Below are 24,185 nucleotides of genomic sequence, written 5' to 3' on the forward strand. Positions count from 1 at the left end.
ATTGTGATCTTTGGAACATTCTGATTTAAGTGACTTTAAATCAGAACTGTGATTACCTGATTATTGTTTGGTCCTTGTTTGATGGGGCACCCCGTTGCTCTGTGTTGAATGTTGGAGAAGACAGTGTTCCCCTCGCATGGGTAAGTGAATGACTCGAGGATCGTGCCTTCCCTTCTCTGGATGCACCGAGCATGCGCGTCCTGTTGACTCTGAATCCATTCATAGTGATGTCTGTGCCTGAGACTCCGACCTACGCTCTCCCCACACGAATTCACCTCCCGCTGCATTTCCTGTGTGTGTTCTTAACAGGGAAAGACCTTTTGCATTTTTTTTTACAGAGGTGGGTTTTTCTTTCCCCTTCTCAATGTCTTCTGCAGTTCTGACGGCAAAAATCTTTCATTACAGCACTTAATTATTTCATGGTGCACAAACACTGCTTTTTTTGGTGTATTCAGAAACAACGTAGAGTTATGGGAAGGGGACGGCTCGGCCCTCTCAGGCCCGAGGTCAGAGGCGGTGCCGGCCCCAGCCTGGCCGGAGGGAGCCGATGGCTGAGGCGGCTTTCAAACCATTGTGTCCGGAGCTGCTGCAGGGTTACAGATCTGTGTCCAGGTGTTCTCCAGGTTGGTGTTTTTAGGGCTGTGGGGTTTGTGGGAAGCAAAGAGGAAGTGAACAGGGAACAGGAGACCAAAGTAGCTGCTGAGGCCCCGGGAGGGAGCCCGAGCCTCCCCGCAGCGGCCAGGGCGCCGGGGCCTGGGCGCTGGTGTCACAACAGCGCTGTGTGGAGCCCCATCTGGCTGGTTGTGCCGATACGACATGCCGACCCTCCCCTGTTGTCGCAAGTCTTGTAGAATTACACAAATACCCCGGGCAGAAGATGCTTAACGTCACTTCTCAAACCCAGATTCTGACAAAAACATTCTGCCTCTGAGCTACACCCCAGCCCTATTTTATTTTTATTTATTATTTATTTTTTATTTCTTGTGGTACTGAGAATGGAAACCAGAGGCTTTCTACGTCTGAGCTACACCCCCAGACCTATCTTCTATTTTATTTGGAAACAGGGTCTCTTTAAGTTTCCGAGAGCCTCACTAAGTAGCTGAGGCTGGCTTTGACCCCCGTGCCTGTCTCAGCCTCCCAAGTACTGGGATTACAAGCCTCTCCCAGCTTTATTTTTTTTATTTTTTATTTTGGTGGTACTGGGGTTCCTGGAAGCCCTTCTACCTCAGGCTACACTCCCAGACCTATTTTTACTTTTTTTTTTTTTTTTTTGGAAACAGGGTCTCCTAAGCCAGCGTGCGCGGCTGGCTTTGAACCTGCGCGATCCTCCTGTCTCTGCCTCCCAAGCGCAGGGATTACAAGCGCGCGCCACCACGCCCGGCCTCCCAGCTTTATTTTTATTTTGAAACAGGGTCTCACTAGGTTGATGAGACTCTCAGTAATTGCTGAGGCTGTCCTCAAGCCCGCGATCCTCTGATCTCAGCCTCCCAAGTACCAGGATGACAAGTGTGTACCACCATGCCCAGCTCAGAGAATATTTAGCTAAGTGTCCAAAAGCAGGCACAGCCGGGTTGCGCAGAGGTGGAGTCCTGTGAGGTGCCTGTGCCGGCCTCTGTCTTCGGGGCTGGGTTGGGATCCTCCCGCAGGAGGATCAGGAAGAGCCCCAGGCACAGCAGCGCAGGCCTTTGCAGGTGTCTTCTGCAGCGGTTCCAGATGAAAACTGTGCAGACTTAACTCTGCTTCCCTGGGGGAGAGCAAGGAAGGGACCGAGGTCCTGCCCGGGCGCCTAGCCCAGCCCCTGCAGCGCCAGCTTCCGCCTGGGCCTCCCCACCTCTGCTCCTGGGGTCTTCGTGTTTTTGTCTTTGCAGTGCTGGAGATGAAACCCACGCCCTCTTGCGCGCCGGCCGGGCCAGGCCGCACTGCCGAGCTGCTTCCGCAGCCCTTACTGTGGTCCTGGGAGCTGAATCCAGGGCTGCTCTGCCACTCAGCTACACCCGCAGCCCTTTTTATTTTTCACTTTGAGACAGCGTCTCACTCGGGTGCCTCTGCTGGCCTGAGCTGTGACCCTTGTGTCTCAGGCTCCAGGGTTGCTGGGTTACGGTGCACACCACTCGTGGCTCCTGGGCTCTGCGGGTTGGGACTGAACGCACCTGCTGGAAGCCGGCGCCCGTCGGGGCTCCTCCGTTCCCAGCTGTCTGAGCCCTTGCACACCGGCTGGAGGCCGGGCCTGGCAGGGACTGGCCAGGGCTCGCAGAGCAGTGGGATTCGGTTCCCCGCCCCTCCCGTCTGAATAGCTGACGTTCCCTCAGGACTGGGGCAGTGTTCAGCCCTGCAGAAAACCCACCCGTGGGAAGCCATGGCGAACCATCCCACGCATTTGTTCCCAGGTTTTAAATGGTTATGGTATTTAAAGAAAACCGCTTCAGATTTGTTTTCCTTTCGTGCCTGCTTCCCCTAACTGCTTCCCAAACCAGAAGGGCGCGATTAGCCTTCGGGGGTTCGCTCTGTGGCTTATTTTAGGCACAAAGCGTCTCTCTGTCACCGCCGGCCGCCAGGCTTTGGAGCGCCCCATCTGCATTTCAACCACATTGGGTCTTTTTCCAGCCTCTTCTTCTCGTTGGCTCTGAACATTTTGTGGACGTTCAGCGAGCAGCTCCCCGGGGAGAGCGGTCTTGGGCGACATTCACTGACTCGGTTGCCTTTCCCACGCGCGTCTGGAGAGGGTTTCTTCTCTCTATAATAGACCAGCAGCGCGTGCTTCTGATGTGAGCGTGCGGTCGTCGGGGGCGGCCTATGTTTCAGAGGGTTTAACATCAGTCACCCATCCAGAGTGTGCAGCTCGGGGGTTTTATCTGGAACTCTGCAGCCATCGCGCAGTCGGTCAGAGGACGCTTCTAGCACCCGGACGGGAAGCCGTCAACCCACCGAGGCCCCGCCACGTCCTCATCCTCCCCGGCTCCAGGCAGCTAGTCCTCTGCTTTCTTCCTCTCTGCACAGTCCACGGAAGTGCCATCAAGCAGCATATGGTCTTTTGTGAGTGGCTTCTTCACAGAACTCCCCCCAGTACCAGAGATGGATCCCCAGGGGCACTCCACCACTCAGCTGGGACTCCAACCCTTCTTATTTTATTTTGAGACAGAATCTTGCTAAGTTGCCCAGGCCAGCCTTGAACCTGAGACCCTCCCGCTTCGACCTCCCAAGTCTCTGGGGGGACAGACATGCGGCCCTGCATCCCACAGCCTGCTGCCATGGAGGTTCCTTCCTGCCGTCTGTCTGTCTGTCGCAGTGAGGACCAGTATCCCATCCCCTTGGCATACCATAGTTTGCTCATTCATTGCATCAGTTGAATACATTGTTTTTGCTTTTTGGGTTTTATGAGCAATAGAATATACTCTTTGTGTGGGCCCATGTTTTATTTTTATTTTATTTTATTTTTATGTATTTATTTATTTTGGTGGTACTGGGGATGGAACCCAGGGGCCTCCTACCTCCGGGCTACACTCCCAGACCTAGTTTATATTTTATTTGGAAACAGGGTCTCTTAAGCCACCTAAGCCTGGTTTCGAACCTGGGCGATCCTCCTGTCTCAGCGTCCCAAGTGTGGGGATTACAAGCGTGCGCCCACTCCCGGCTGGGCCTATGTTTTAAATTCTCTGATGTGTGTATCTGGGAAGTGGAATTTCTGGGTCACATGGCAGCTCAGCATTGACGTTTTTGAGAAACTGCCAGATTATTTTCCAAAGTGGCTGTGCTACTGACTTTACATTCCTGCCAGGAATGTTTGCAAGTCTCAATTTCTCTGTGTCCTGCTTGGCCATGTGTACGTTTTTGATTCCAGTCATCCTGATTGGGTATGAAGTGGTATCTCACTGTAGTTTTTTTTTTTCTTTTTTTTGGTGGTGGTATTGGGAATTGAACCCACGGGCATTCTATCTCCAGGCTACACCCTCAGCTCCTTTAATTTTTTTCTGGAATGGGTCTTACTAGGTTACTGAGTGTCTTTCTGCGTTGCTGAGGCTGGTCTTGAACCTGTGACTGTCCTGCCTCAGCCTCCCAGGTACTGGGATAACAGGCGTGCATCATACCTGGCTCTGTGGTTTTGATTTGCATCTCCCTTCCAGCTATTAAGCATCTTTTCATGTGTTTATCAGTATATATCCTTTGGAAAAAATACCCACTCATCATCTTTATCCATTTTAAATTGGGTTATCTGTCTTTCTGAATTGGAACAGCTCGTTTTATATTACATTTGCCAGTCGCTTATCCGACACCCTATTAGCCAGGCCCCGCCTTGGTAGCGCCTTATCGCAGGGCACCTCAGCAGCAGGGCTCTTGAATCACAGCTGATAACAGTCTTGACAACAGGCCTGTTATTCATGTTACCAGGGACAGGGTGACACAGAAACACGCTCCACGATTGGCCAGAACAGCCAGGGGCTGAGTTGAGTCCCGAGAGCCCCGCCCCGGCCACTTCCCCCAACTTCGGAACTTAGCCGTGGACGTCTGCGCGTGGACGTCTGCGCGGCGGAGCAGGTCGTTAGCGAGGCTGGCCGGGAGAAGCCGCAAATGGATGCTTGTCTTAACCAAGACATCCCGTCTTGGCTCAAGTCATGAGACTCTGCGTAAACAGAAATCGAGTTTGCGTTTGTATGAGACTTCGGCATCTAGCTGTGTATTTCTGCCTGGTTCCCAGAGCTCTCCGCAGGGTTTCCATGAGGTTCCAACTTGAGGGTTCTATTTAAAACACCATCCTGGTTCTAGAGCGGCGTGACCGATTCTCTCTTGCCTTTCGCACAGAATTCCAGCGTCTCTAGGTAAAACTTCCTCTGTTGACAAGTACCAGAGCCGGACGGTTTCTAGGCCTTCCCTTTCCAAGGGTCTGAGGTCGGCTCTCAAATGCCAATCTTCCTTTAGTCCTTTGCTTTCACTTTTCAGTTAGAATGTCCTGGAAATGAATTTGTTTTTAATACGTGACAAGCTTCCTAAACAGCCTGATGTTCGTGTGCTCTTATTTATTTCTGGTCCTGGGGACTGAGCCCGGGGGCATCTACCTCTGAGCTTCACCCAACCCCTATTTTTTTATTCTTTATTTTGAAGCGGGGTCTTGCTAAGTTGCAGAGGGCCTCACTAAATAGCCGAGGCTGGCCTCGTACCTTGCGATCCTCCTGTCTCAGCCTCCCAAGTACTGGGATTACAAGTGTGCACCATCATGCCTGGCTATATTTTCAGTTTATGAAAAGCTTAAATAAAAGATTTTTTTGCTAGGTTTTTGTTTACCTCTTTTTTTTCCTTTATGGTGATCGAATCCAGCAATGTTCTGCCTCTGAACTACCTTCTAGCCCTTTTTATTTTTTGTTTTGAAACAGTATCTCACTAGGTTGTTGAGGGTCTCACTGTATTGCTGAGACTAGCCTTGAACCTGTGATCCTCCTGTCTTAGACTCCCAAGTGCTGGGATTGCAGGCATGTGGCACTTTGCCTGCTTGTTTACCTCTTTATAAATTTTCTTTTTCAAGGAGTAGATATGCATATTTTAAAAAGTAACTTATTATTTCTAATCCAGGCATGGTGGCGCGTACTTGTAATCCCAGTACTTGGGAATCTGAGACAGGAGGGTCCGGGTTCGTGGCTAGGCCAGTCTCATCTACTTAGCGAGGCTCTTTGCAATTTAGTGAGACCCTGTTTTGAAGGAAAGAATAAGAAATAGTGCTTGTAACTCAGAGGTAGAACGCCCCTGGGTTCAATTCTCAGCACCACAAAAAATCTTATTATTTCTTATTACGTTCATTATGGAGAATTTAGAAAATAAACAAAACAGATAAATTTAAAGTTCTTTATCTTCCTGCCCAGGTAAGTCCTAGTACATTTTGTAAGTAGGAAGTTTTTCCTCCAGATTTCTTCTTTTCCTTCAAGATGTTTTTGATATTCTGGGATCCTTGAATTTCCATATGAATTTTAACACCAGAGAATCATTTTCTACAAAGTTGGAGCTGGGCTTTCCATCGATGATGCTGGGGTTGCCGTTTTAAGATGACCATGTTGTCTAAGCCATGGACATGGACACCGTTCAGCCCGCTGTCACCGTCATCACCCTTGTCATTATTTTGCATTTCCGGGACTCGAACCCGGGTCCTCAGGCATGCCAGGCCAGTGCTTTGCCACTGGCTACATCCCCAGCACTATCTTTAATTTTTTTTTAGCAATGTTTGGAATTTTCAGAGTATTTCTGTCTCTCTGTCTCTCTCTCTCTCTCTCTCTCTCTCCACACACACACACACACACACACACACACACACACACACACACACACACACATTTATTTTTGTTAAATATTTTCTTAAGCAGCCAGGCATGGTGGCATATCTGTAATTCCAGTACTTGGGAGGCTGAGACAGGAGGATTGCAGCTTCAAGGCCAGCCTCCTCAATTTAGCAAGACTTTCAGCAACTTAGCAAGACCCTGTTTTTAAAAAAAAAAATGACTACAGGTCTAGCTTAGAGGTTGAATGCCACTGGATTCAGTTCCCACTGTCCCACCCCCATCCTAATTGTTTAAATATTTTTGGTAGTACTGTGAATGGGATTGCCCTCTGAGTTGCCTTTCGAGTGGCCTATTGTAAGCGTATGTGAACACAGCTAATTTTTTCGCGTATCGATCTTATATTCCACAACCATGCTGTAGACCTTTCTTAGCTCCAGTAGTTTTCCGGTGGATTCCTTAGAATTTTCTGCCTGCGAGCGCATGTCTCCGGAGCGCAGGCGTGGCCCGCCGCCGCCGTCCAGTCTGGGTCCTGGTCTCGCGGCTGCTCTTTCCCCGAGACGCGTGGTCTTCCTGGCCAAGCCCGGTGCCCGCCGGGGCGCGCTCTGCACCCGAGCGAGGCTCAGCACGCTCCCTTCCACTCCCAGCGCGCAGTGTTTTGTCACGAGAGGGACTGAGTGTGTCCGTGCTTCTCCTGTGTCTGTTGAGAGGATCACGTGGGTTTTGTCCTTTATTCAACTCACATGTGTATTGAAGTAATTAATTTTCAGATGTTAAGCCAGCCTTACATTTTAAAAATAAATCTCACTCAGTCATGTTATATAATCCTTTTATATCATGCTGCATTCAGTTTGCTAGTATTTTTTTTCTTTTTTACTGGGGATTGAACCCAGGACCTTCTACCTCTGAGCTACACCACCCTGGAACCTCTGGGCCCCCGTCTCAGCCCCCCGATTCCTGGGGTCACGGGCGTGCACCACTGCGCCTGGCGAGGCGACCCTTGAGATGGCTGAGGAATGCAGAGCTCCTGTTTTGCACAGTAGTCTCAGTCTGGGTCTTCCCAGGTCACGGACTTGGCGGGCGGGGGGCCGGGGCCTGTTCTCTGGTCACCCTGTCCGGCGCACGGGGCCGGCCCGGCCCATTATTGGTGCTCATTACTCCGGCCACTGGCTCACGTGGCGTCTTCTAGGGGCTTTCTCTTTGTAACCAGTAGCTCATTCGTAGGAAGAGACGTGGAGTCCATGTAACTATCCTGTGCCCATCAAGTGTTCATCCCCCAGTCCTGCGATTCAGTGAAGTCTTACCCCAGTCGGCAGGTACTCCGCACACTCCAAACGGCGATTCTTCAACTCCATTGTCCATTATACATTTATTTGTTAGTATCCTGATAGCAAAAGGAACTTTCTTTTCCTTCCTTCCTTCCCTCGTTCCTTCCTTCCTTCCTTCCTTTCCTCGTTCCTTCCTTCCCTTGTTTATTCCTTCCTTCCTTCCCTCCTTCCTTCCTTCCTTCCCTCCTTCCTTCCCTCCCTCCTTCCTTCCTTCCCTCCTTCCTTCCTTCCTATGTTCCCTCTTTCCTTCCCTCCTTCCTTCCCTTTTTCCTTCCTTCCTTCCCTCCCTCCTTCCTTCCTTCCCTCCTTCCTTCCTTCCTATGTTCCCTCTTTCCTTCCCTCCTTCCTTCCCTTTTTCCTTCCTTCCTTCCTTCCTTCCCTCCTTCCTTCCTTCCCTCCTTCCTTCCCTCTTTCCTTCCTTCCTATGTTCCCTCCCTCCCTTTTTCCTTCCTTCCTTCCTTCCCTCCTTCCTTCCTTCCTTCCCTCTTTCCTTCCTTCCCTCCTTCCTTCCCTCCCTCCTTCCTTCCTTCCCTTTTTCATTCCTTCCCTCCTTCCTTCCTTCCTTCCTATGTTCCCTCTTTCCTTCCCTCCTTCCTTCCCTCTTTCTTTCCTTCCCTCCTTCCTTCCTTCCTTCCCTCCCTCCTTCCTTCCTTTCCTCTTTCCTTCCTTCCCCCTTTCTTTCCTTCCCTCCTTCCTTCCTTCCTTCCTTCCCTCCCTCCTTCCTTCCTTTCCTCTTTCCTTCCTTCCCCCTTTCTTTCCTTCCCTCCTTCCTTCCTTCCTTCCTTCCCTCCCTCCTTCCTTCCTTTCCTCTTTCCTTCCTTCCTTCCCTCCCTCCTTCCTTCCCTCTTTCCTTCCTTCCCTCCCTCCTTCCTTCCCTCTTTCCTTCCTTCCCTCCCTCCTTCCTTCCCTCTTTCCTTCCTTCCCTCTTTCCTTCCCTCCTTCCTTCCTTCCTTCCCTCCCTCCTTCCTTCCCTTTTTCCTTCCTTCCCTCTTTCCTTCCCTCCTTCCTTCCCTCCTTCCTTCCCTCCTTCCCTCCTTCCTTCCCTCCTTCCCTCCTTCCTTCCTTCCCTCCTTCCTCCCACCTCTCTATGGCCTCACGGGCCTGTGGGTCTTGGTGTTTTGCAGTGGGCTCTACTCCACTGTAAGTATCTTATTTCCTCATAGCTCTCTGTCTAGTTTTGGCTTCTGTGCCATTTGCCAAACGTTCCCCTCATTTTTTGAGCATTTTTAGAAAACTTTCTGGCTCAAGATATTTTCGGTTCACTCAGTTCTTTCCCTGCTCCGGCTCTGAAACCAGACGCGTCTCTCGGATCCAGAGCCTTTGGTCGGAGGATGTTTAGGAACCAAGACCTGGCTAATGGACGGCTGCTCCTGGCCCTTTAGAAGTCCCTGCTGTTAAGGAAAGTTTGTACTCATTTCTTTCCTTCCAACCTCAAGCCCCAGGGCTTTTTCTCATTGTCCTTGGTTTTACATTTACAGCTCCCTTCTCCAACAGAGAGAACTCTGACCCTTGCGGTCATTTATTCATTTTTCAGTCCTATTATATGTAGAAAGCGGTTTTGAAATGGCTGTCCAATATCACTGTCGAAACAAATGTCTCTGTGAGTTAGAATTCAGGGCGTGCTCCTGTCTCCTCTTGCGTCTGTGAGGAGGCTGCGCTTGGTATCAGAGGCAGATACTCGGGTTCCTTCCTTGCTGTACCCTGTCAGTGTGATTATTATTCATATGAAATAGAGCTATTTGTTGCTCTTCCTATTCCATTAGCGGGTTCTCGCATCTTTATTGATGTTCTTTTGGTCTATAAAACATGTCATAGTTCCAAAATTAAAATAAAAACTATGAGAAATTAGGCCCAGAGTCGGGTCCTTCCTATCTCGCTCCTCCTGCCAAACCCGGTCTACCCTGCAGGTGACTGGCCCCACTCGTTCCTTGCTCCTCCTCCTCCTCCTCCTCCTCCTCCTCTTCTCTTGTCTTCCTCGTTATCCTCCTTTCTCTCCTCTTCCCTCTTGGAAGAAAACAAGCCAATAAGCATTCCTGCCTCCCTTTCTGGTGCAGAAGGCCGCATGCCGTGTCTGTGGGCCGGGCTGGGCAGGCCTCTGAGCTGGGCCAGCGCTGCGGCCCGGGCCGCGTCCCTGGCGCTGGTTTGCCACTGTGAATCGTTTGCTCATCGTTTTTGCTTAGTTGTTTTTCTGTTGGATTCGTAGTTGCTCTCTTCTCTGTTTCCATGCACTCTTTATGTGTTAGGGACATACTTTGTGAAACCTGTCATGGACATTTTCTTTCAGGGTCTCATGCGTTGCTTGTAACTTTGACCGTGTGTGGAGTTGACTATGCAAATCTCTGTTGTTGTTGCATTTGGATTTGAGTCATGAGGGCTTTGGACTAAACCCAGAATTTAAAGGATTTACCCGTGATTTTTGAACTCTTTTTAGCTTTTGTTTATATTATTATTATTACTATTATTATTTTTAGTACTGAGGATTAAGCTAAGGGCATTCTACCTCTGAGATATACTCCAGTCCTATTTTTTTGTTTTGAAACAGGGTCTCACTAAGTTGCAGAAGGCCTTGCTAGATTGCCGAGGCTGGCATCGAACCTGCGATCTGATCCTCTTATCTCAGCCTCCCAAGTACTGAAATTACAAGTGTGAATCACCATGCTTGGCTTTATGTTTATTATTGTTGTTGTTTTTTCTTTATGGTGTTGGGGATTGAACCCAGGGCTTTATGCATGTCTGGGAGTTCTGTTTACATTAGGTCCCCTTTAGCCTGGAGTTTGTTTGCATTTGCTGCGAGGTGTGGGTCTGATTTTGCCTGTTTCCAAATGGCTGCCAGGCGTCTTAGTACCAAGGTCCATGTGAGCCCTGTCACTTCAGACGCTGTGACTCGGTGCTGAGGAACTGATCGTGCGTTTGTCCAGTTTAACACCTAGGCTCGTGGGTGCAGTGCCCTTCTGGCGTTCCTCTGCAAAATGGGGCCTCCGTGTTGTACGATTGTTGTTTTTGGTTTTTATTTTCTGATATTGGAGATTGAACCCAGAGACCTTCTACCTCTGAGTGACCCCCCTGCTTTATTTGATTTTCTAAATTTTGTTTTATTTTTAATTTTTATTTATTTATTTTTTTGGGTGGTACTTGGGTTCCTGGAAACCCTTCTACCTCTGGGCTACACTCCCAGACCTATTTTTCTACTTTTTTTTATTTGGAAACGGGGTCTCTTAAGCTGGCTTCGAACCTGCGCGATCCTCCTGTCTCCGCCTCCCAAGCGCAGGGATTACAAGCGTGCGCCACCACGCCCGGCTTTTCTAAATTTTAAGAGTCTCACTACACTACTGAGGGTCGCATTATGTTGCTGAGGCTGTCCTCGAACCCGTGATCCTCCTGTCTCGGTGTCTCGGCCTCTCAAGTACTGGGATTGCGGGTGTGCGCCGCCACGCACGCTTCTTTTGGGGTTTTAGTTGGATAGCAGACATAAGCGGCCTTGTCTGGAATTGATTGCCATGTGAGAGCTTGTCTCTTCCGAGCTTTTTCTGTTCTCCTTTCTTTATGGCTGGCCTTCTCTCCAGCCTCATCCTTCTCTGCCTCATTCCCTCCCTTTTTCTTGGCTCTGATTTATCTGTGCGTCTGAGCTTTCCAGTTTTGTGCTTTGTATACAATCTTGCACAAAGTGGGAACTTGCCACTGTCTTGCGAATGATTAAAAGATTGTCTTGGGTCCTTGAGAGCTTCACGGCGCTCTCTCCTCCTGCCGCTGCATTGATTTTCCTGCCTGCAGCCTAGAGGCCGCGGCTCTCGATGGCTCTCCGTTTCACAGGCTCACAGTAATGTTCCGTGTGGCTGTCAAAGCTGTGGGTGTCAGGGGAGAGCCAGTCGGCCGCGTGCGAGTGTGTGCGCTGCTTGTTACCCTCCTATCGAGTGGCATGAAGTAGTGAGCACTCTCGGGGGCTCTGCGCGCTGACCCCCCCACAGGAGATTTTGTTTCGGGATGTTTCCCTCCCTCGTGTTGGACTTCAGCTCCTCGGTGGTCTAGCTGGTCTCACGTCCTTTTTCCCCAGGGCAGAGGAGCATCTGGGCCTTCCTCGCCAGTGCTGTGATACTGTGCCGTGGAGGAGCAGGGAAACCCCATCTCCTCCCGCCGCCCACAGCGCTCCTTTCCTTTCTACAAGGCAAAGAGAAAATAAAATTCAGTGGTGAAAGGCAATTCACTAAGATAAATGAAGGCCCCCCCCATTATCTGTTAACGAGGAGTTTATGCCCCGAACCAACATATTATACGCAGGAAAACACACAGCCCTGCACGCAGCATGTGGTTAAGAGCAGAGGCCCAGGTGGGACCCCGGGCTTGCCGCACTTGAGAGCTGGGCAGGACGCCGGGCCCTCCTGCGGCCCTCCCCTGCAGGAGCGGGCTCACTCAGAGGACCTCATGCGGACCTGCACTGGGCGAGGAGTCCTCGGCACTGGGTGAGGAGTCCTCGGCACAGGGCCAGCTTCCTCTGTGACAGGGCGCCGCTTTGCCGTGCCGGCCCGGGGTGCGCCCTGTGCGTGGCCGGCGGTGGGGAGGCCTTAGCCGTGGGGCCGGGTCGGGCCGATTTGATCTCTTCCTTACAAGGTACCTGTTGTCGATACTCTTTCCAAGCATGCCTTTCCTGTTACCATTCATAGCTCTCATTTCTTACGGAGATTCTTCACAACATCCATAGGAACCCACCTCCAAGGCCCCTGCCTGCTCACGGTTCTCCGCGACCGTTTTCCCTCCTGTTGCTGGGAGGGGGCTTGCGTAGGCATGGCCTTTGTGCCCCGCCTTGCAGAGCACCTCTGCCCATTTGTCTGTCTGTCACCCATCCATCTTCCACTTATCTATTCTTTCTTCTGTCATGTTCCCCAAAGCATTTGAGGCGGCTTACAGAATTAGAGAGTAAAAGGGCACAGGTAACAACATTGGACCGGGGTTGCAGGGCCGGCGTGGGAGGCGAGCTCGTGCCGGGCCCGGGGAGCTGCGCGCTCGGGCTCCCGCCGATGCTGCCTGAAGGACAGCAGAAGGATTTGTCCCCGAGCCTCCAGCAGGCGGGATTTGCGGGAGATGCTCCTGTCTGTAAGATAAACAAGAGGTCTCAGAGAAGCCCAGCTTTTCTTGCTACTAGGGATTAGGAGAATATTTTTTTTGACTGTTCTGTGAAATCGAAGAATATTTTATCTTTTCTTTCCTCACTAGACTTCTTGTAGAGTTGGCTATCCTCTGAAAATAGAAGTTTCTCCAAAATTCTTCCCCGTGTGGATTCGATGGCTTTGGAATTGGGCGGTTCTTATTGATTGGGGGTGGTCAGAAAGAGAAAATAACAGCCACGAGGAACTAGCATTTAGAGGTTGTTTTTCTAATGCCGCGCAGTTCAGAAACCGTTTCTCTCCTCTGCGGACTCGGCACGGGCCCTTGCTGGAGAGTGTCAAGCTGAGAGGCTGCGGGCCCACCTCGCCCTCGTCTCGGGACGGCGGAGCTGGTGACTGAATGTGCCACTTTTATGGAATGCATTTCATATTCTTTACTGAAGAATTTTGACAGGGAGGAAAACCTATTCTGAGTTAATTAACATTTGATACAGCGCTTTGATGGTGAGACGATCACGGGCAGCGTATAATCTTGGAAGACTTTAAGCGTGGTTTCATTATTTAACGCTCAGAAGGGCATATTTAAGTGTTATCTTATTCATGCTTTTCTTTAAACTAACAAAGAAACAATACAGAAAAAGCCAAAGACTGTCTCTCTCTCCCTTTCGGCTTGCAGGTGCCCTCACCACCAAGGGCATCAACGCTGATACCAGCACGGAGATCGGCCGCGCCAAGAACTGCCTTAGCCCCGAGGACATCATCGACAGATACAAAGAGGCCATCTCCTACTACAGCAAGGTGACTGCCGCACGCTCAGCCCGGCGCCCTGGCAGTCGGCAGCGCCCGCTCTACCTCGGGAGCTGCTGCAGTGTCTCTTACTTGCTTTGTGAGCTTGCGGATATTACTCTCCAATGCGTCATCCATATGTCTAAAATATTTTCCCCTGACTCAAAGCAGCATACATTTGAGGTCGTAAATTTGGAAAAAGGGGAAGAAAAGACTCTCACAGCCCCGCTACTCAGAGATAATCATTATTAGCATTTTTATATCCATTGTCTATCTTTCTGTCAGTGTCTATTATCCGTATCATAAAAGATGGCGAGCTGCCGCGCGTCTTTGCTGAGTGGCGAGCCACGTTTTTCATTCAGCGTATTATGTTTTTGCCTATAGTATTAAATCTTCCATGGCCTGATTTTTAATGACTTGTACAACATTCCACTGTATGGATGCAGTGTCTTTATTGCTTTGGATTTAATTTTTCTTTTTTTTTTGAGGGGCTTAATTTCTTTCTTTCTTTTTTTTCTTGTTCATGCTGGAAGGAGGAGGTATTCTATTACTGAGCTGTACCCCAGCCCTAAAAAAAAAGTGTTGAATTTCCAATGTTTTCAGTGAAATGCTAAAAAGAGAGAAAGAAAGGAAGAAAGAAAGAAAGAAAGAAATCTCCAAGTGTCCAGAAGAGTGGTATCAAGTAAAGACCGAAGCCCTGCTTTTTCTACCCTTCCTCCTTCCTCCCAAGGGTGGTGGTACTTAGTAGCAGTTTGGAGAGTCTCATGAGTTTTCTGCCTATGAGACACACACACGTACACACGCACACACACACACTTGATCTGCAGAAGTGGCATCGGCCTGCGTGTGTCTTTTGCGGCTCGCCGTGCGCTCAGCAATGCCTCGTGGCCTGCACTGCCCTCCCCCCGCAGCCCTGCCGGGGACCCTCCTCCCCCCAGGCGGGTCTGTGGGAGGTCAGCGCAGAGAGCGCCTTGAACTGGTGCGGCACACCGTGTGCATGGAGCCGCCTCTTGTTGACGGACACTAAGGACGTCTTACTTGCCCTCTGGAGGATGCTCTTCCACACGGTCCTGTGTGCGTGTTCTTGCGTGGTGTTCCTTTAGGGTAGATTTTTCTAGACATTCCGTCACTGGAGAGAGGCTCTTCACCAGCCGAGCCCGCGCTCAGCGGCTGTCCGTGGCAGTATGGGGAGGCCTCATCTGTATGGGAAGGACTCGTCCGCCCCGCCTCGGGGGACAGGCCGTCTGTCCTGGGGTCAGACGGGTCCGGGGTGGCGCTCCCTCTGCCTTCCTCTGCCGTCTTATCAGTCAAGTTCCACGACCTCTGTGAGCTCCGTTTTCTCATCTCTCAAAATGAGGATGTGAGAGGCCGCGGCCCAGAATGCGTGATCAGGGTAAATGAGTTTATGTATATAAAATGCCGAGCGCAGTGACAGGCTCATTAGTACTGCTCAATAAAACGCCGCTCATTGTCTCTGCTCCCCTGCTCCGCTCTGCTACGAGGCACGCGGGTACAAGCTGCTTCCTCGTGTATGTGATGCGAGCAGAAAGAGGAAATTCGCATCCCGCCCTTCTGGGGCTGCGGATCCCTTCCCCGGCTTCATTTACCTCTCCACTCCCGCCCCCTCCACCGAGACCCCAGGATCAAGATGCCTTCCGGTGGCTCCGTCACCGTGGAACGCTGTTATACAAAGACCGTGCAGGCACGTGCCTGCATCCCAGCGCTTGGGAGGGTAGGACGGGCTCACAGCTTCAGGGCTAGCCCCAGCAACTTAGTGGGGCCCTCCGCAACTTAGCACGACCCTCTTTCAAAATAAAAAAAAAAACAAAATAGGGCCGGGGGTATGTCTTGAGATAGAATGTCCCTGTATTCAGTCCGTAGTACTAAGGGGAGGGGGACGTGTACACAGAAAGACTTTAATTGATTTAATTTGTGCAGAAGTGTGTGCGCACACACGCACACAGCTGTCACGCTCCCTGGAGTTTCATGAGTGGGAAGTGCCGCGTTCATGGAGCTTGTGACGGCGCTCAGGCAGACTGCCTGGCTTCATGAATGACTTCTTGTCGGATTTCTGATTTTTGCCCCAGGAAATCTTTTTCTATTAGAAGAAATGAACTGGAAGCCTGGGCATTCTGTTGAGCTGCCGGGTCATATTTTGAGTGGAAGCACCCGCGGACAGCACCGTCCTGTGTCTCTTAACGCGGACACTGTAGAAACAGGCTCAGCGTTTTCCATCAGAGCCACAGGGGCATGATTTGGACGGAGTGGGGCCTTGGGTCATCATGTGCCCGTGGATAGTGAGGCAGTGGCTAGGAGGGCAGAGGGCCCTGCCTGCCAGTGCTGGTGCCTGGGCAAGGCCATCAGTGCTCACCTGCCACCTGCGTCCACGGCGGCCCCCCCGGGGAAGCCCACTGCCTGGAGACCGCGTTTAGTCAGCAGGAAGCCCCTGCACTTCCCGACACTTGGATAAGCAATCGCAGGAAACTTTGGGGCAGCTTCTTGCTGCAGTTGGCCCTCCAGGCCCTGTGTGGAGAGTGTTAAGGCAGGCTGAGGCCAGCGGGGCAAAGCGGAGGCAGCTGTCCGTGGTGCTGAACCCCTGTCCCCAGTGGCCGGTGTTTCCACCGTAGGTCTGGAGCCGGGCAGCCATGAGTTTTTGATAAATCGTATGTAATATGTCATAGAGTAGGTGCATGCTGTAGGTGTGGAAGAGAGGGGGGGGCACGAAACCCTGACCTTTCGGCATAGTAATTATAAAAGTTCACATCCCACCTTGTGCGTGATTTTTGTAAGAAGTAGGTAATTGCATCTGGCTCTTTGATGCTTAGCAAGCAGGAGGCCGCATTCCACGAGCGCCACCCTGGTAGGCCGCAGGGTGTCCATGGCTGACTAAAGGCACTGATGCCCGTGGGCATTAATGCCCGTGTTAAAACGTGTCCCCCTCCTCAGCTACGGGTTCTCCTAAGTACCAGGACACATGCACTTCACCTCTACGCCCGTTTCTTCAATTGGAAGGCTCTTTCCCCCAGACGCATCACCCAAAAAATCACTTTAACTGGGATAACTGGGGGAAAAAGACAAAAACAAAAGAATTTGGAGTAGAAAAGAATCAGGGCAGAAAAACAGCTAGCATGGAGGGTTTTTGGTGGGGAGAGGGGCATGCAGGGCAGGAAGAGGGACTGGGCACCGGCATCCACTCTGCCTGTCCCAGCCTGAGCCACACAGGTGTAGGAGTGTCTGGGGCGGCTGCCCGGGCAGCACGGGGCGAGCTGGGCCGAGGTTGAAGTGCTCACCCAGTTCACGGAGCAGCGGGGTCAAGTTCCACAAAGGCTTTTCTACCCGCGGTGCCCTCGTTCCTTCTCCATCCCCGGAATCATGCCGTGATCTGAGAAGTAGGCGCGAGTGGCTCTGAGACAGACAGTCAGATAGTGAGCATGCTGGGAGCCAGGATTTTCAGAGCAAAACAAAACAAATGTCCAGCTTCCGCGCAGAAGCTGCAGGCGTGTGGGACTTCAAGCGCGTTTTAGGGAAGAGGGATGGCGCGTGGAAGCGGATGGGGAGCGTCCATTGATAATGCCAGTCGAGCATCCGTAAGCTGAAAATCCCAAAGCCAAAATAGGAAGGGCTCTAAAATACGGAGCTATTCTGAGCCCGGATGCTCAAAAAGTATACTGGCAAAGTCTCAGCAAAGATTCCCAAATACTACAGCTCGGAAATCCAGTCTGCTTCCGGTTCTAAGTATTTGGGGGAAGGGCTCCTCAACCTGTATTTTGACACTTTGTGAAATTCCAAGCTGTTGCGGTTATATTATTTTAATGAGGGCAAATCCGTTTATACGGGCGATCATAGATTCCCCGAGTCCCACCAGCTCTCCGACACCGTAAAGGATGTGCTTTCTCAGAAGCATTCCTCTTCCTCGGGGCGGGCGGGCGGGCAGGCGGGCCGTCCTTATCATCAGGCAGAAACTTCCTCACTCTTGTTATGACCAGGGCGCCTCTCTCTGCTCCACAGTATAAGAATGCTGGGGTGATTGAGCTGGAAGCCTGCGTCAAAGCCGTGCGCGTCCTGGCCGTCCAGAAGCGCAGCGTGGAGGCGTCCGAGTTCCTTCAGAACGCGGTGTACATTAACCTCCGGCAGGTGAGTCTGCGCGGCCGCCTTGGGCCATCTTTGCGGAACTGATCACTCCTAATCCAGCTGATTTCGCCCTGCTAGGACGCCAAAGAACCCAGTAGAGTCTATGGGTATGTAGCCCAATGGTGGGATGAGAGTGGCTGTTGGCTTACTTGACTTATTTATTTTAAAACAAAAATTAAAAAAAAAACTAAAGAAAATCAGAATTTGCTGCCTTTCAGATTGTCTTGATGAGGGAGATAACTCAGCCTCCTTCCAGCATCACGGCCAGCAGAGTGCTTTAACGTCGTCACTGGAGAAGTGCTGGCGTCCGTGGGACTGTCCCAGCTGTCAGGTTTATAAAACGTGAAGTTTGTGGAAGTACTTTGTATAGCTCCTGCCATCATACAATAGTTACCTCATAAGTATTAGTTAAATCAGTTAAACCATCTGAACTGTGTGTGTGTGTGTGTGTGTGTGTGTGTGTGTTACTGGGGATTGAAGCTTCGAGCTGCACCCCCACCCCTATTTTATTTTTTTGTGTTTTGAAACAGGGTCTCTCTAGGTTGCCGAGAGTCTCGCTACATTGCTGAAGCTGGCCTTCAACCTGTAATCTTCCTGTCTCAGCCTCCCAAGTTTTGGGGCTACAAAATTACCACGCCCCGCTTCTGAATGGGTTTTAATAAAACAAAATCAATGCAATATTTAGTCATAGATTTATAATACAAAATCCCCAAACTGATGGCCTTAGGAAGGTTTTAGGCACTTAGCTAGTTGGGCTTGGATCTTTACAAGGACAGCCAAGGGCAACCAAGACTTTAGAGTGAAACAGTTTTCTTCAGGGTCTGAGCCCTGGGTGAGAGCAGGCGCAGATACCGGGCAGGCGTTTAGTGAGCGGACACGTGCCTAGAGGGGGCTGGAGAGGCGAGCAGGTGGCTCCTGCCCTCCCCGCGCTGAATTCCTAAGAGCAGGTGTTGAGCAGTGGTGCATAGAACACTTGGGAGGGCAGGTTCAAGTGGAGAAAGCCTGCCTGGTGTAGCAGAGGTCAGGGAGTGGGACCAGGAATCTTGAAGCTGGCCTTGAAGTGTGAACTGGAGATTGCCAGGTAGTTGGCTCTGCAGGAGTGATATGGGGAAGAGGGTGTACTCCCTGTGATGGAGGCGAGGCAGGAGGATCGTAAGTTCAAGGCCAGCCTCAGCAGCATAGTGAAAACTTATCTCAAAAAAAAAAAAAAAAGGACTGGGGTAGGGGAGTAGCTCAGTGGTAAAAAAAAAACCCCGAAAAACTCTGGGTTTAGTTTCCAGTACCCTTGTGTGGGGGGAGAAAAGAACTTAACTAGAAACTAAACAGAGTTAACCACCATCTTATAATTGGCTATATGTTTATAGCCAGAGTCTATGGAAGAAGAAATATTTTGCATAGGAGGTGCCTGGCCGCTGGACGGGGCCTGCCAGGGTTAGAAGTCCGGCCCCGCACCCTTGGCCTGATGCCCAGGTTTCCATGATAATGTGTGTTTCCTGCCTCAGCTAGTCTCCCAGGTTAAATACTGGGACTGAGGCTGTGCTAGGGGGCCAAGAAGCTGTAGCTGTCAGCTTAACGTGGAAGGAAGAAAAAGCTAGTAAACCAAAGCAGACAGACAGACAGACACCAGCCCCTGTGAAGGGAAGGATGCCCCTTGACGTAGAGCCGCCAGCATCACTCAGTGGAGAGGGTCCCGTGAGGGCAGGGCCTCCTCGTTGGCCTTGACGTTTTCAGCAGTGATGGGCAGGGGAGGCCAGGTCCTGGCGCTTCAGAGCTTTGGTGACCTGGGAGGCTGCGCAGGGTGAGGCTGCTGGTCTCCAGCGACGTGATTTTGGGGTGGCCTACTCAGAGCTCAGCGCTGTGCCAGGCCCTAGACTTACAGGGACGACGGGGGCCTGGTCCTCGCTCTGAGACTGGCAGTCCCCATGACCCATGCTAGGCACACACACAGTCCGTGTAAGGTGTGAGCTGCTGCAGACCCAGGACAAGGATTCATGTTGGGGAGAGGCAGCCGGGCAGGGAGGTTCGAGAGGAGCAATGTTTGCGTGATGTGTCGAAGGCGGTGGGCTGAGGGCCTGTTGAAGGCACATTTAGAATGAAGGGTGCCTGGTGTGGTGGTACATGTCTGTGATCCCAGGACCTGGGAGGCTGAGGAGGAGGATTGCAGGTTCAGGGCCAGCCTCAGCAACTTAGTGAGGCCCTCCACAACTTAGGGAGACCTTGTTTCAAAAAAAGTAAAATCAAACAGGGCTGAGGATACAGCTCAGAGAGGTAGCATGCCCTGGCTTCAATCCCCAGTCCCCAATACAAAAGAAAAAAGGAAAAAGCTGCTGGGATTCAGCAGGTGGGCAGGAGAGTCCTGGGGCTGTGGGAGCCGGGGGCATGCAGGCGCTGAGGTGTGAAGCCGGCCTTGGGCTCAAACCTCCTCTTTGCGCCTTAGCTGCTGGCCTTCGGCAGAAGTCGGGGTTGCTAACTCTTCAGCTTCCCCTCTGTGAATCGGCAGTGCAGCCAGGCCAGGCAGCGCGGGGATCCGGCGAGGGCCTCCGTGTCCTGCGCTGTTTTAGTGCCTGCAACAGGCTAGCGTTGCCAGGTTGGAGGCGTTCTGGGGACGCCTTTCTCCGCAGCAGAGGATGGATTACGGCTTTAAAGCAGACCCTCAGCAGATCCTGCAGTGCGCAGCTACAGGGCTGCAGCTGCGGCAGCTGGGAGCCGGGTGTGGGAGGACTCCGGGTGGAGGGAGCAGCCCCCGCCCAGCTCCGCCTCCAAAGACCGGCCCTCTTGGAACCGCAGGTGCCTTTGTAAATGAACCTGGAAAATTTGGGCTTGCTGTGAGGCTGTTTGCACAGGTGGGCATAGAAATACACATATTTTACAAAATACAACGTTTTCCCTGAAAACGTGTGGGCATCTGTTGCTGTTTGAGCGGCCCTGCCTTTGGCGCTGCTGTCCCTCCTGTTGAACACCAGGGGGCAGCAGAGCCCCGCTGGAGGGTCCGCCACCGCCCCCTGCCTGGGGCGCTGCAGAGCCACTGGTCCCCGGGGCTGCTTTCTCCCCGGCTCTCTCGCGTTCTCGTTCGGTGTTCTGTTGACTCATCTCCACAAAGCAGTGCTTGCCGGTGGGATTTTATGATTACAACGAAGAGAGGGCCTAGAGGTTTTCTGAAATAGAACAAGCTCTTGGTCCTTGATCCAGAGTGTTCTGCCATAGAATTGATGAGTTGTGTCTATTCCTAGGGAACGATTTTGGTGAATGTGGAAAATCTGAAAGGAGCTAAGATATGGTTATCGCTGGTTCCTTCTGCCTTAAGAATCCCTGCACAAACCTCAGCACCGATAAATAATATATTTGGATTTAGCGGCATTGGCAAGGGTCTCTTGACAGACGCAGTGCGGGATTCGTCCGCTCTGTGTGCAGGGACCTGGATTGACCCGTCTTTCCTTTGGTTGTTTATGATAATTGTCTCACGCTGACACGTAGCAGCAAACATGCCATGCGACATGCAGCTGTGCGTGTTGGCAGGAGGGCTGTGCGGGCACGCGGCGAGCTGGAGAGGAGGGGCCGAGGAGCTGGGGCCGGGGCACCTCAGGTTTTCCCCGGACTCGCCATGTGCCACTGAGACCTGCGGTGGTTACGCAGCCTCCCCTGGCCTCTCTCCAGATCTGTAAAATGGGAAGGATGAAAACCTCTCCTTGCCAGAACTGTCGGAAGTAGTGACTGGCGCATCGACGCACCGCCGTACTAGACACCCTGTCCGTGGGGCTTTGCCAGGCTTCAGTAACGCGGCTGCCTCCCTGGCCTTTTTCAAAGGAAGAAAGACAGCTGATGTTAGTTGAGGACCCGCCAGCAGACACTTGATGAGGCTGCGGATTCGGGTTTTTCCTCTTAGTGCTTTTAATTCTGAATTCCAAGTGCAGTTTTCTCCTTTGCAGAGGAGGAAGCTCAGGGCAGAAAGGCGGGAGCTCTCCTGCAGTCACCGCGATTCAGAGGAGAGGGGCTCTGGCCAGAGCCTCCTGCCCCCCCTTCCCTCCTCGTCCTCAGTGGTCTGGCGCCTGCACCGTGTCGGCTGCCTGCTAGCCCTGAGCATGCAGCGGCCGGCCGAGCAGCCCGGTCCTCCGAGCAGCCGGGACCTGTGCTGCCTGAGCTTGACGTGTAGAGCGGGGAGCAGGCACTGAGCAGATAGACACAGAAGTTCCTAATTCCCAGCGGGGTTAGCGCTGCAGGGGGAAGGACGTGCCTCGCTGCACACCCTGGGGGCATTTTCTGGTCTGGCTGTTCTAGTGATTTTAATCCCAAGAAAATAATTTCTGTTGTGACGTGGCAAAGCGAAAGGCTAAGCCCGTCTCTGCTGTCGGGTGAACTGGCGGCCCTGACTGCTAACCTCATAGAGCAGCCGGCTGGTGCAGACATTTCACTGGTGCTTCACAGGCGGCGGGGAGTGCCAGAACAGCTTTGCTGAGTCGATCACCGTACTCAGTTTAAGAGACGAGGAAATTGAGCACAGGGGCCCAGGGTTATCTCACGAACCCACCCTGGGTATTTAATCTGGTTCACCGTGATTCTGAAACCCAAGCTCTATGTTCTGCAGTATGTTGCTTCCCCCAAACAACCCAAGTGACTGAAATTACTTTTTCTTTCCTTTTTTTTATTGGTGCATTGTTTAATTTTATTTTTTTGTAGAAAACAGCAAGTGAAAAAAAAAAAAAAAAGAAACAGCAAGCAGGAGAAACGGCAGTAGGAGAAGGCAATAGCGAGGACTTGTCTGACCTTAGCAGACGCGGGGACACTCCGTTTCAGGGATGACTCTGAGCCCATTAAGCATCTTTTGGTTTATGATGCTAATGACCGAGACCTGTGACCTCTCTGTCCGGGTCGATGTTCAAGTTTTGTGCAGGCCGCTCTGTGTGGTGGTAAGGAAAGCCTTTTTATAATTTTTGACGCCGTTCCTTAATGAGGCTGTTGCTAAGGAAACCTGGCAGACATGCACGGGGCAACTGCAACCTCAGAACTGTGTGTCAACTTGAGGGCCAGGGGACTCGGGGAAGCCTCTGAGGAATGGGACAGTGCGGGCTGCAGCCCGGCGGCCCTCGCCCGTCAGCTTTCGATGGTGTGTGGGGAGTGCGTGGTACCTGCAAAGAAACAAAGAAACCGTCAGACTGGAAGGAGGAAAGTCAAGTGTCCTGATTGGGGAAGGAGAAAGGGAGGGAAATGGGAAGTTACTGTTTGAATGAGAGCCTGGGATGTGGATGTCACCGTGTGTTCAGGAGAGAAGCTGCTGGGAAATGGGCACAGGGCGGCTCTCTGGAGTGAGGAGTCAGGCTGCCGAGAAGGGTGGCCATCGGCGTTGTGACGTGCAGCCTCCTCTGGGCTGAGGCTGCCAGCCGGCCGGTGGCAGTGCCGTGGGGATCTTTTCCGTGGCTCTTGAACTGAGGTTTCAGATCTCCATTTACAGCCCCGTAAAATGAGGAAAGCCAGAGACTGTGGTGATTTTACTTAAAAACCTGGGAGGTTACCGGGGGTATTGAGATTGAGGCTTCAGACGCGGTGGTGGGTGGCTAGCTCCCGGGGGTTGGGTGGCTAGCTCCCGGGGTTGGGCGGCTAGCTCCCGGGGTTGGGTGGCTAGCTCCCGGGGTTGGGCGGCTAGCTCCCGGGGTTGGGTGGCTAGCTCCCGGGGGTTGGGTGGCTAGCTCCCGGGGTTGGGTGGCTAGCTCCCGGGGTTGGGCGGCTAGCTCCCGGGGTTGGGCGGCTAGCTCCCGGGGTTGGGTGGCTAGCTCCCGGGGTTGGGCGGCTAGCTCCCGGGGTTGGGTGGCTAGCTCCCGGGGTTGGGCGGCTAGCTCCCGGGGGTTGGGCGGCTAGCTCCCGGGGGTTGGGTGGCTAGCTCCCGGGGTTGGGCGGCTAGCTCCCGGGGTTGGGCGGCTAGCTCCCGGGGTTGGGCGGCTAGCTCCCGGGGTTGGGCGGCTAGCTCCCGGGGTTGGGCGGCTAGCTCCCGGGGTTGGGCGGCTAGCTCCCGGGGTTGGGCGGCTAGCTCCCGGGGGTTGGGTGGCTAGCTCCCGGGGTTGGGTGGCTAGCTCCCGGGGTTGGGCGGCTAGCTCCCGGGGTTGGGTGGCTAGCTCCCGGGGTTGGGCGGCTAGTTCCCGGGAGCCTTGCATGTGTAGATCATCACATTTTCCTTTTTGCTTTAGCCATTGGGAGCCTTAGAGTGGAATCCATATATACTTTTAATAATCATATATATGTCATGTGTTTTGGGTAATTTAACCTTCCCCTGATTTCATTTAACTATGATCCTAATTTTTTCTCATCCTGATCTTTTATCTTTTTGTTGTTACCATAGTTAAATCGTTCATGTGTATTTTTCTTTATTAATTTTTGTTGTGGTACTCTAATTGAACCCAGGGGCATTCTACCTCTGAGCTATATCCCTAGCCCCATATTATTCTTTATTTTTTATTTTTATTTATTTATTTATTTTTGGTGGCACTGAAGTTCCTGGAAGCCCTTGAACCTCGGGCTACACTCCCAGACCTATTTTATACTTTTTTATTTTTGGAAACAGAGTCTCTTAAGCCAGCGCGCTGGCTTCGAACCTG

At 52.0% G+C, this 24,185-nt stretch overlaps 1 protein-coding gene across 5 annotated transcripts in view; it reads left to right on the forward strand.

The window, feature by feature from the left end:
- Nucleotides 1–24,185, forward strand: part of TRAPPC9 (trafficking protein particle complex subunit 9) — a gene marked incomplete at both ends in the record, with an annotated part of 503,715 nt that overhangs the window by 20,470 nt on the left and 459,060 nt on the right. For all 5 annotated transcript variants that reach the window (XM_080695229.1, XM_080695231.1, XM_080695232.1 and 2 more), the window contains 2 exons: nucleotides 13,361–13,482; nucleotides 17,479–17,604. In XM_080695229.1, the coding sequence (XP_080551355.1) occupies nucleotides 13,361–13,482; nucleotides 17,479–17,604 (248 nt within the window). The remainder of the gene's footprint in view (nucleotides 1–13,360; nucleotides 13,483–17,478; nucleotides 17,605–24,185) is intronic.

This window comes from Muscardinus avellanarius (genome assembly GCF_963383645.1).
Source record: "Muscardinus avellanarius genome assembly, chromosome: 4".
Taxonomy (NCBI): Eukaryota; Metazoa; Chordata; class Mammalia; order Rodentia; family Gliridae; genus Muscardinus; species Muscardinus avellanarius.